Raw genomic sequence first — 10,891 nt, 5'->3', positions numbered from 1 at the left:
GTCGTGTCTGTCGTACCAGCAGGCCACTGGGCCTGTCCTGCTGGTCGGTCGCAGATCTGCCCACCTTTCGGGCATGAGTGGAGGCTCTGCTTTGCCCCTACTCCAATTGGGGTGTCGTGACTACCCCGCCTGCAGGATGCTGGGTCTGTTCCTGGCAAGGGAGGCGACTCTGCTCTGTCCCTACTCCAATTAGGGTGGTGTTTGTACCCCGCCGGCAGGCTCCTGGGCCTGATCCGCCGGTCTGTTGTAGGTCTGCCTACCTTGAAGGCGCTGGCGGCGGATCTGCCCTGCCCCTCCTACCACGCCTGCGGACCCCTGGGCCTGATCTGCAGGTTGATCACTGGTCTGCTCACCCTGCGGGCACGGGTGGCGATTCCGCTCCACCCCCACTCCAATTGGGGTCACGTGACCACCACACCGGCAGGGCCTGATCCGGGCGTGGGATAAGGATCTGCTCTGCCCCTACTCGAGTTGGGGTGACGTGTGTACCACACTGGCAGGCCACTGGGCCTGACCCGCCAGGCTGTCACAGGTCTGTTTACCTTGCAAGCGCGAAGGGCGGCTCTGCCCTGCCCCTCCTACCACGCCCATGTACTACTGGGTCGTGGGTCTGCCCACCTGGCGGGTGTGGGTGGCGGCTCCGCTCCGCCCCCTCTCCAATTGGGGTCACGCGGTCACCACGCTGGCGAGCCGCTGGGCCTGCTCCGGGGGCTGGCGGCGGCCCGGCTCCTTCCCTCTGGCTCGAGGACAAATTGAGGAGACTCGGGTGACTGAGCCTCACCCCCCTTACCAGAAGACCAACTGCTTATGTCACCGCTGGTATTGATGAAGATCTCTCCTCCACCGCTTTCTGCTGACATCAGATCTCTGCCATGTTGGTATCCTATGCGAATGGCAGCATTTCGTTCCCCTTGCCAGGCAACCCAAGCAATGGGTGAGTCCTGACCTGCCCTCAGCAGGACCCGGACCGAGACACAGTTTCCGCGGGCTCCTAGCCCCGGTCCAGGGAAGTTCCGGGAGCCGGAACTCGGCCGCTCCGTGCTCGGTGTAAGCTCCTATAAGTGTAGGCTCCAAGAAGCAGCCCCCGCGGGCTCAGTTCCGGGAGCTGGAATTCGGCTTCTTGGTGCTTGGTGTTTGCTATGATAGTAGCAGGGTCCAAGAAGCAGCCTCCGCGGGCTCCGCAGCCCTGAGCCAAGGCGGTTCCGGGACGGTTCCGGGAGCCGGAACTCGGCCGCTCTGTGCTCGGTGTAAGCTCCTATAAGTGTAAGCTCCAAGAAGCAGTCCCCGCGGGCTCAGTTCCGGGAGCTGGAATTCGGCTTCTTGGTGTTTCGTGTTTGCTCTGATATTAGGAGGGTCCAAGAAGCAGCCTCCGCAGGCTCCGCAGCCCGGAGCCAGGGCGGTTCCGGGACGGTTCCGGGAGCCGGGACTTGGCCGCCCCGCGCTCCGTGTTCACTCCGATAAGATCAGATTTTAAGAAGCCCCCAGGCGCTGAACCCTAGCAATCTGTCTGCAAGCCGCAGGCGAATTGCAGCCTGAAATTACCTGTTCTATGGCTGAATGAGCTGCGGTCAGTCAAAAACAGGTGTGGTGACGTCAGTTTACCAACATGGTGGCTGCTGGCCTCCTCTGTGGTCTGACCGGTGTGGAGAACCGAGATGGACCGCTTCCTTCCCCGTCTCGAACCCAGAATTCAGCCCTGAGTGCGGTGCTTGCGCGTCTGGAAGAAACTGCAGCGCTGTAACCCTGCGTCTCTATCCCAGCGCGCCTTGCAGACTCTAGCCGCGGGGCGATTTGCTGAATAAGCAGTATTACCCTCCGTGCGACAAACCTCTCGCGTTTGAGTCCCCGTAGCCGATCCTCATGCGATGGAAATCCTTCCTCCAGGTTCCGGCGCACCCCACTATTGCTGGAAATTCCTAACAAGATATCCTTTAGCCGTCCTGACTTGTCATACTCCCACACAGTGAAGCAGCACACGGGGGTAATGCACTCCCCTCGCCGCCATCTTCCCTCACCTGTAGCCAACTTTTTCTTCTATCAGACGGCATGTCTCTGATTTGATATCAAGCTCCTTGATCCATTTTGAATTCACTTTTGTGCATGGCGAGAGAAAGGGATTCAGTTTCATTTTGTTGAATATGGATTTCCAGTTTTCCCAGCACCATTTGTTGAAGATGCTATCCTTTCTCCATTGCATGCTTTTAGCCCCTTTATCAAATATAAGATAGTTGTAGTTTTGTGGATTGGTTTCTGTGTCCTCTATTCTGTACCATTGGTCCACCCGCCTGTTTTGGTACCAGTACCATGCTGTTTTTGTTACTATTGCTCTGTAGTATAGTTTGAAGTCTGGTATGGCTATACCGCCTGATTCACACTTCCTGCTTAGCATTGTTTTTGCTATTCTGGGTCGTTTATTTTTCCATATGAATTTCATGATTGCTTTCTCTATTTCTACAAGAAATGCTGTTGGGATTTTGATTGGCATTGCATTAAACCTATAGAGAACTTTTGGTAATGTCGCCATTTTGATGATGTTAGTTCTGCCTATCCATGAACAGGGTATATTTTTCCATCTTCTAAGATCTTCTTCTATTTCTCTCTTTAGGGTTCTGTAGTTTTCATTGTATAAGTCTTTCACCTCTTTTGTTAGGTTGATTCCCAAGTATTTTATTTTTTTGAAGATATTTTGAATGGAGTGGTTGTCCTCATTTCCATTTCAGAGGATTTGTCGCTGATATACAGGAATGCCTTTGATTTATGTGTGTTGATTTTATATCCTGCCACTTTGCTGAATTCATTTATTAGCTCTAATAGTTTCTTTGTAGACCCTTTTGGGTCTGCTAGGTATAGAATCATGTCATCTGCAAATAGTGATAATTTAAGTTCTTCTTTTCCCATTTTGATGCCTTTAATTTCTTTCGTCTGTCTAATTGCTCTGGCCAGTGTTTCGAGAACTATGTTGAACAGAAGTGGTGAGAGAGGGCATCCCTGTCTTGTTCCAGATTTTAGAGGGAATGCCTTCAATTTTTCTCCATTCAGAATGATGCTAGCCTGAGGCTTAGCATAGATTGCTTTTACAATATTGAGGTATGTTCCTGTTATCCCTAGTTTTTCTAGAGTTTTGAACATAAAGGGATGCTGTACTTTGTCGAATGCTTTTTCCGCATCCATCGAGATGATCATATGGTTCTTATTTTTAAGTCTATTGATGTGGTGAATAACATTTATTGATTTCCGTATATTGAACCAGCCTTGCATCCCAGGGATGAATCCTACTTGATCATGGTGCACAATTTTTTTGATATGTTTTTGTATCCGATTTGCCAGAATTTTATTGAGGATTTTTGCATCTAGGTTCATTAGAGATATTGGTCTGTAGTTTTCTTTCTTTGAAGTGTCTTTGTCTGGTTTAGGTATCAGGGTGATGTTGGCCTCATAGAATGAATTTGGAAGTTCTCCCTCTTTTTCTATTTCCTGAAGTAGCTTGAAAAGTATTGGTATTAGTTCTTCTTTAAAGGTTTTGTAAAACTCTGCTGTATACCCATCCGGTCCTGGGCTTTTCTTAGTTGGTAGTCTTTTGATGGTTTCTTCTATTTCCTCAATTGATATTGGTCTGTTTAGGTTGTCTATATCTTCCTGACTCAATCTGAGCAGATCATATGACTTAAGAAATTTATCGATGCCTTCACTATCTTCTAATTTATTGGAGTATAAGGATTCAAAATAATTTTTGATTATCTTCTGTATATCTGAAGTGTCTGTTGTGATATTGCCTTTTTCATCCCATATGCTAGTAATTTGAGTTCTCTCTCTTCTTCTCTTCGCTAGCATGGCTAAGGGTCTGTCGATTTTGTTTATTTTTTCAAAGAACCAACTTTTAGTTTTGTCAATTTTTTCAATTGTTTCTTTTGTTTCAATTTCATTAATTTCAGCTCTGATTTCAATTATTTCTTGCCTTCTACTTCTTTTGCTGTTGTTTTGCTCTTCTTTTTCTAGGATTTTGAGATGAAGTATGAGATCATTTATTTGTTGGTTTTTTCTTTTTTTAAGGAATGAACTCCAAGCAATGAATTTTCCTCTTAGAACTGCTTTCAATGTGTCCCATAGATTCCGATATGTTGTGTCTGTGTTTTCATTAATCTCTAAGAATTTTTTAATTTCCTCCTTGATGTCTTCTATAACCCATTGATCATTCAGTAACCTATTGTTCATTCTCCAAGTGATGTATTCTTTTTCCTTCCTTCTTTTATCGTTGATTTTCAGTTCCATTCCATTATGATCAGATAGGATGCATGGTATTATCTCTACTCCTTTATATTGTCTAAGAGTTGCCCTGTGACATAATATATGATCTATTTTTGAGAAGGATCCATGTGCTGCTGAGAAAAAAGTGTAACTGCTTGATGTTGGGTGGTATATTCTATATATGTCAATTAAGTCTAGGTTATTAATTGTGTTATTGAGTTCTATAGTTTCCTTATTCAACTTTTGTTTGGAAGATCTGTCCAGTGGCGAGAGAGGTGTGTTGAAGTCTCCCATGATTATTGTATGGTGGTCTATTAGACTCTTGAACTTGAGAAATGTTTGTTTGATGAACATAACTGCACCATTTTTGGGGGCATATATATTTATGATTGTTATGTCTTGTTGGTGTATGGTTCCCTTAAGCAGTATGTAGTGTCCCTCTTTATCCCTTTTGATTAACTTTGGCTTGAAATCTATTTTATTTGATATGAGTATGGACACTCCTGCTTGTTTCCAAAGTCCATATGAGTGATATGATTTTTCCCAACCTTTCACCTTCAGCCTATGTATGTCTTTTCCTATCAAATGCGTCTCCTGTAGGCAGCATATTGTTCGGTCTTGTTTTGTGATCCATTCTACTAGCCTGTGTCTCTTGATTGGTCAGTTTAAGCCATTAACATTTAGGGTTATTATTGAGATATGGGTTGTTCTTCCAGCCATATTTGTTTATTTATGTTACTAAACATGGTTTGTTTTCCTCTTTGATTATTTTTCCCCCCTTTACTGTCCTACCTCCCACTGTTGGTTTTCATTGTTATTTTCCATTTCCTCTTCCTGTAATGTTTTGCCAAGGATGTTTTGAAGAGATGGTTTTCTAGCTGCAAATTCTTTTAACTTTTGTTTATCGTGGAAGGTTTTAATTTCATCTTCCATCCTGAAGGTTAATTTCGCTGGAAACAGAATTCTTGGTTGGAACCCATTTTCTTTCAGTGTTTGAAATATGTTATTCCAGGATCTTCTAGCTTTCAGAGTCTGTGTTGACAGATCAGCTGTTATCCTGATTGGCTTACCCCTAAATGTGATCTGCTTCCTTTCTCTTGTGGCTTTTAAAATTCTCTCCTTATTCTGTATGTTGGGCATCTTCATTATAATGTGTCTAGGTGTGGGTCTCTTATGATTTTGCACATTTGGCGTCCTGTAGGCTTCTAGGATTTGGGATTCTGTCTCATTCTTCAAGTCTGGGAAGTTTTCTGCTATTATTTCATTGAATAGATTGCTCATTCCTTTGGTTTGAAACTCTGTCCCTTCCTGTATCCCAATGACTCTTAAATTTGGTCTCTTGATGTTATCCCATATTTCTTGGATGTTCTGCTCATGGTTTCTTAACAGTCTTGCTGAGCTGTCTATGTTCTTTTCAAGTTGAAATACTTTCTCTTCATTGTCTGATGTTCTATCTTCTAAGTGTTCTACTCTGCTGGTAGTATTCTCAATTGAGTTTTTAAGTTGGTTTATTGCTTTCTGCATTTCTAGGATTTCTGTTTGTTTGTTTTTTATAACCTCTATCTCCCTGTATAGTTGATCTTTTGCTTCTTGGATTTGTTTATGTAATTCATTGTTGAAGTGATCTTTCATTGTCTGATTTTGCTGTCTGATGTCTTCCTTGAGACTCCAGATCATCTGAAGCATGTATATCCTGAATTCTTTATCTGACATTCCATCTGCTGCAGCTATTACCTCTTCTAACGTTGAGTTGACCTGCATTGCTTGTGGTCCTTTCTTTCCTTGTCTATTCATACTGTTCGCGTTCCTTTCTACTTGGTGAAACTGTTGTACTATTGAATTTTCCCCCTATATATTTATATTGGTCTTGTATAGTTGCAAAGTCTCCCTCACAGGCGCGGGCGGCGGCTCTGCCCCTCCTCCAATTGGGGCAATGTGCCTACCACGCCAGCAGGCCGCTGGGCCTGCTCTGCCGGTCGGTAGCAGGTCTGCCTACCTTGCAGGCGCGGGCGGCAGCTCTGTCCCTCTGCGGGCCGCTAGGCTTGTTCTGTCGGTGGTCGCAGTTCTGCCTACTTTGCAGGCGCAGGCAGCGGCACTGCCCCTCTGCAGGCCTCTGGGGCTGTTCTGCCAGTGGGTCGCAGGTCCGCCTACCTTGCAGGCACGGGGGGGGGGCGGCTCTACCCTTCCTCAGGCCACTGGGCCTGTTCTGTTTGTCCATTGCAGGTCTGGCCTGTTCTGATGGTGGTCACAGTTCCGTCTACCTTGCAGGCGCGGGGGGAGGGGGCGGCTCTGCCTCTCAGCAGGCCGCTGCTCCTCTTCTGCTGGTGGGTCGCAGGCCCGCCTACCTTGCAGGAGTGATTGGAAGCTCTGCCCCGCCGCGGGCCACTGGGCCTTTTCTGTCGGTGGTCACAGTTCCGCCTACCTGGCAGGCGTGGGGGGTGGGGGGCGGCTCTGCCCCTCAGCAGGCTGCTGGGCCTGCTCTGTGGGTGGTCACAGTTCCGTCTACCTTGCCAGCGCAGGGGGAGGGGGCGGCTGTCATCATTATGATTGTTAATAATTTTGTGGGAGAAAGAGGAGGAAGACTTTTTTTTTAAAAAAAAAAAAGGGGGAGGATAGAAAAGAGGTGGACCAAATATTCATGATACACTAAATATTCACGAGGTTCTAACTACCCAAGTGATACTTATTGTGACACTTCATCTGCCCAAAAAATGCCAATAAAATCCATAACTGCTCACTAGGCCAATCAAAGAGCTACAGCTATACTAAGTGTACTTGTCTTTGCAATTAATAAGGTAACACCTTATTAATTCACATCCCTTTCAACATCACTTCCAGTCCCTCTAACCAGACCATCAGCCAAGAGGGTTGAAGAGGCAGAGGAAAACGAGGCATATGAACATATGTAAGTACATGTGTAAATATTATATAATTACAGGATTCATGCAATGTGCTTGCAAACTACACCAAGTGTGTTAATCTAAATCATTTCTTTCTCTTTGTTTCTTATTGTATATCATAAGTTGATTTAGTAAACTGCTATATGAAGTCCTGCTTCCATGGAGAATAAATGACAAAGTTGAGGTCCTGGTCAAAAAATTAACAGATCTATGGAATGTAGATGTTCCCTGAGCACCTCATGACATGGTAAAGACTAAAAGTGGAGGCCTCTGAGAACCACCTCCTTCTCCTTCATCTCAAACCATGGCCTTCCTGCTCACAGTTTGCAGTAGAGATGTTTTCCCAAGATCTTTGCTGAATGTCCAAGCTTTTTGATTATTAGAGCCCAAATTACTGGATCGAACCACATATGCTTCTCTATATGGAATCTTCTTGAATGAATAATCAATTTAATAGAAAGACAGCTTTCTGATATCTCAGTTTTCAAAAGTAACCTAGGAATAACTATTAAAAAATAAATTAGGTAAATGTATTCAGAATATTATAAATATACTTAATAAAAATGGCTGTACTATTTTGCATTCTTAACCAGCAACAACTGAGAGTTCTTTTACATCTTTTTTAGCATTTGGCAGTATTCAGGAATTTAGCCAGTCTAACAGGTATATAGAAGTATCTCATTGGTTTTTTTTTTGTTGTTGTTGTTGTTGTTTGTTTGTTTGTTTGTTTTTCGGGAGGGGGTACTGGGAATTGAACTCAGGGGCACTCAGCAACTGAGCCACATCCCCAGCCCTATTTTGTATTTTATTTTAACAGGGTATCACTGAGTTGCTTAGCACCTTGCCATTAAGGAGGCTGGCTTTGAACTCAAGATCCTCCTGCCCCAGCCTCCTGAGCCACTGGGATTACATGTGCCACTGTGCCCAGCTGTTTGTTTGTTTTTTAGTAGTGATACTTTTGATTTATTGAGCATTTAATGGCAGACATTTCATGAACTTGTATCACCCCTTTACTTAAGGCAAACTTTATTATCAAATTTAAGATCTTTTTGTTAATGATCCCTCTTCAATCCCATCCTTGAAGCAGGAGTTACTATTCTCTTTTCCAGAATTTCCAGAGCCAGGACTTAATCACTATTTTGTATAATGGAAAGTTTACAAAAACTTAAAATAATCATAGAAGTACCTTTCCTTGACAGCCAGAAACGTGCTTCTAATTAGAAATACATATGTTGCAATCAAGGTGGTGATAGATACATTGCCCAAAGGAAATGGTTCAAAAACTAGTTCTTGACAGCAATAGCCCAATTCTAAAGGCATTGACTAACTCTTCAATGACATCAACTACTTGCTTAAAATTCACCCACATGTGCACTAGCCCTCGGCTACAACAACTTCACTTTGCCAAAAGTACTGCTGCTCATTGTTGTTTTACTTTGTAATTGCCTAGTAATATATGATGTCGAGCATTTTTATAAGTTTATTTGCAATCTATATCTTTGGGTTGTGTATGTTTACATCTTTTGCTCAATTTGTTAGATTTTTTATGTAGTTATATAGTTTAAAGAATTTTCTTTATATATTTTGAATACAATTTCTTGATATTTCTTTTATAGCTATTTTCTTACAGTCTTTGACTTGTTTTCTTATTTTCTTTCAACAGTATCTTTCATGGAGTAGAAGTTCTTAATTTTAGGAAGTCCAAATTGTCAATTTTTTCTTTCATGGATCATGCTTTCAGTGTTGGATTCTCAAATCCCTTATATAAAATATTTAGTATTTGTATATAACTCATACTCTCCCACATATTTTAACATTTATCTAGAATACTTATGATACCAAATAGAATTTAAATGCTATATAAATTATTGTTATATGTATTGTTTAAGAAATAATGACAATTTTAAAAGTCTGTATATGTGTACAGATGCAGTATATTTTCCAAACATTTTCTATCAAGGTGGGTTGAACACACACAGAGATGTGGAACTCAAGAATTGAGGGCTGACTGTATGTTTATTAACATCAAAATTAATTTCACTGCTGAATCCAGGCCCTTCAAAAGTTTCTTTTGAACAAGCTGCATCCCGGGTGAAAGTCTTCTATATCATAAGGGGATGTTTTTGAAAGACCAAAAGGGAATTGAATTGTTTGGCTGAATATGTGGGTCTCATAAGTGCCTTAAGAAGGCTCACTCACACATTGACCTGAAACTTTTCCCCAAAGCTTCTATTTGTGATGACTCTCCAAGTTATAACCCAGGAAGAAGTTGAGTCTTATTTTGTTATTACTTTATTTTATTGGTATTGGGGATTGAACCTAGTGGTGATTTACCACTGAGCTACATCTCCACCCTTTTCTATTTTTTATGATTTTGAGACAAGGTCTTGCTAAATTGCTGATGCTGGCCTCAAACTTGCAATCCTCCTTCCTTAGCCTCTAGAGTGGCTGGGATTACAGGTGTGCACCACTGTGCCTGGCAAGTTGAGTCTTATTAATGGGAAAGGAATATCATCCATTTCTATTTTTATGTGAAAGGTCCCAGCAGAATAAAGGGGGCTAGTGAAAGTGATGACACTGATATAATTTTTTTTTAGATTGACATCAGCAAATCCCTGAAAGGAACCCAAGGAAGGACCAGACAAAGACATACATATGACCCACTCCAGAGCTCAAGACCAGGACCAGGACCATGCAGGAGTCCAGGCCTAGGTCAGGCCCAGGATGTTCAACATCTCTAGCAATTAGAGAAATGCAAATCAAAACTACTCTAAGGTTTCATCTCACTCCAGTCAGAATGGCAGCTATTAAGAATACAAACAACAATAACTGTTGGTGAGGATGTGGGGGAAAAGTTACACTCATACATTGCTGGTGAGACTGCAAATTTGTGCAACCAATCTGGAAAGCAGTATGGAGAGTCCTTGGAAAACCTGGAATGAAACCACCATTTCACCCAGTTATCCCACTCCTTGGTTCATACCCAAAGGATTTAAAAACAGCACACTACAGAGACACAGCCACATCAATGTTTATAGCAGTACAATTCACAATAGCTAAACTGTGGAACCAACCAAGATACCCTTCAGGGGATGAGTGAATAAAGAAACTGTGATATAGGGCTGGGGTTGTAACTTAGTGGTAGAGCTCTTGCCTACCAAGCATGAGGCACTGGATTCAATCCCTGGCACCACATAAAAATAAAATAAAAGATAATAAAGGATATTGTGTCCATCTACAATTAAAAAATAAAAATACAAAATAAACTGGTATATATACACAATGGTATATTTCTCAGCATTAAAAGAGAATAAAATTATGGCATTTGCAGTAAATGGATGGAGTTGGAGAATTATCATGCTAACCGAAATAAGCCAATCCCAAAAAAACAAAGGCCAAGTATTTCTCTGATAAGTGGATGCTGATCCATAATGGGGGGAGAGGATGGAATGGAGGAACTTTGATTGGGCCAAGCGGAGGGAGGGAAGGAGAGGGGGCATGGGAGTAGGAAAGATGATGGAATGAGATGAACATCATTACCCTAGGTACTTGTATAACTGCACTTGTGGTGCAGCTCTACATTGTGTACAACCAGAGAAATGAAAAGTTGTGCTCCATTTGTGTACAATGAATTGAAAAGCTTTCTGCTGTCATGCATAACTGATTAGAACTAATACCAAATAAATTTTAAAAAGTTTAGAAAGATAGACAGTCAGGAAACAATTTAGATCTTAGCAACAAGGCAA

General features: G+C 42.6%; 1 protein-coding gene across 4 annotated transcripts in view; it reads left to right on the top strand.

Annotated features, from left to right (window-relative positions):
* Positions 1-10,368, top strand: part of LOC124089378 (butyrophilin subfamily 1 member A1) — a 39,020-nt gene extending 28,652 nt beyond the window's left edge. For 3 of the 4 annotated variants that reach the window (XM_058577372.1, XM_046439376.2, XM_046439373.2), the window contains 2 exons: positions 7,084-7,150; positions 9,743-10,368. In XM_058577372.1, the coding sequence (XP_058433355.1) occupies positions 7,084-7,150; positions 9,743-9,764 (89 nt within the window). In that variant the 3' untranslated portion in view covers positions 9,765-10,368. Of the gene's footprint in view, positions 1-7,083; positions 7,151-7,771; positions 7,809-9,742 lie in introns of those variants that run through there. The other variant, XM_046439375.2, reaches the window with a different exon arrangement.
* The last annotated feature ends 523 nt before the right edge of the window (positions 10,369-10,891 follow it).

The sequence above is a fragment of the Marmota monax genome, unplaced genomic scaffold (assembly GCF_021218885.2).
Source record: "Marmota monax isolate L192 unplaced genomic scaffold, Marmota_monax_Labrador192_F-V1.1 WCK01_AAM20220418_F8-fsc00096, whole genome shotgun sequence".
In the NCBI taxonomy this organism is placed as follows: Eukaryota; Metazoa; Chordata; class Mammalia; order Rodentia; family Sciuridae; genus Marmota; species Marmota monax.
The sequence above is the reverse complement of the archived record's forward strand: the minus strand, read 5'-3'. Positions and strand labels throughout refer to the sequence as shown.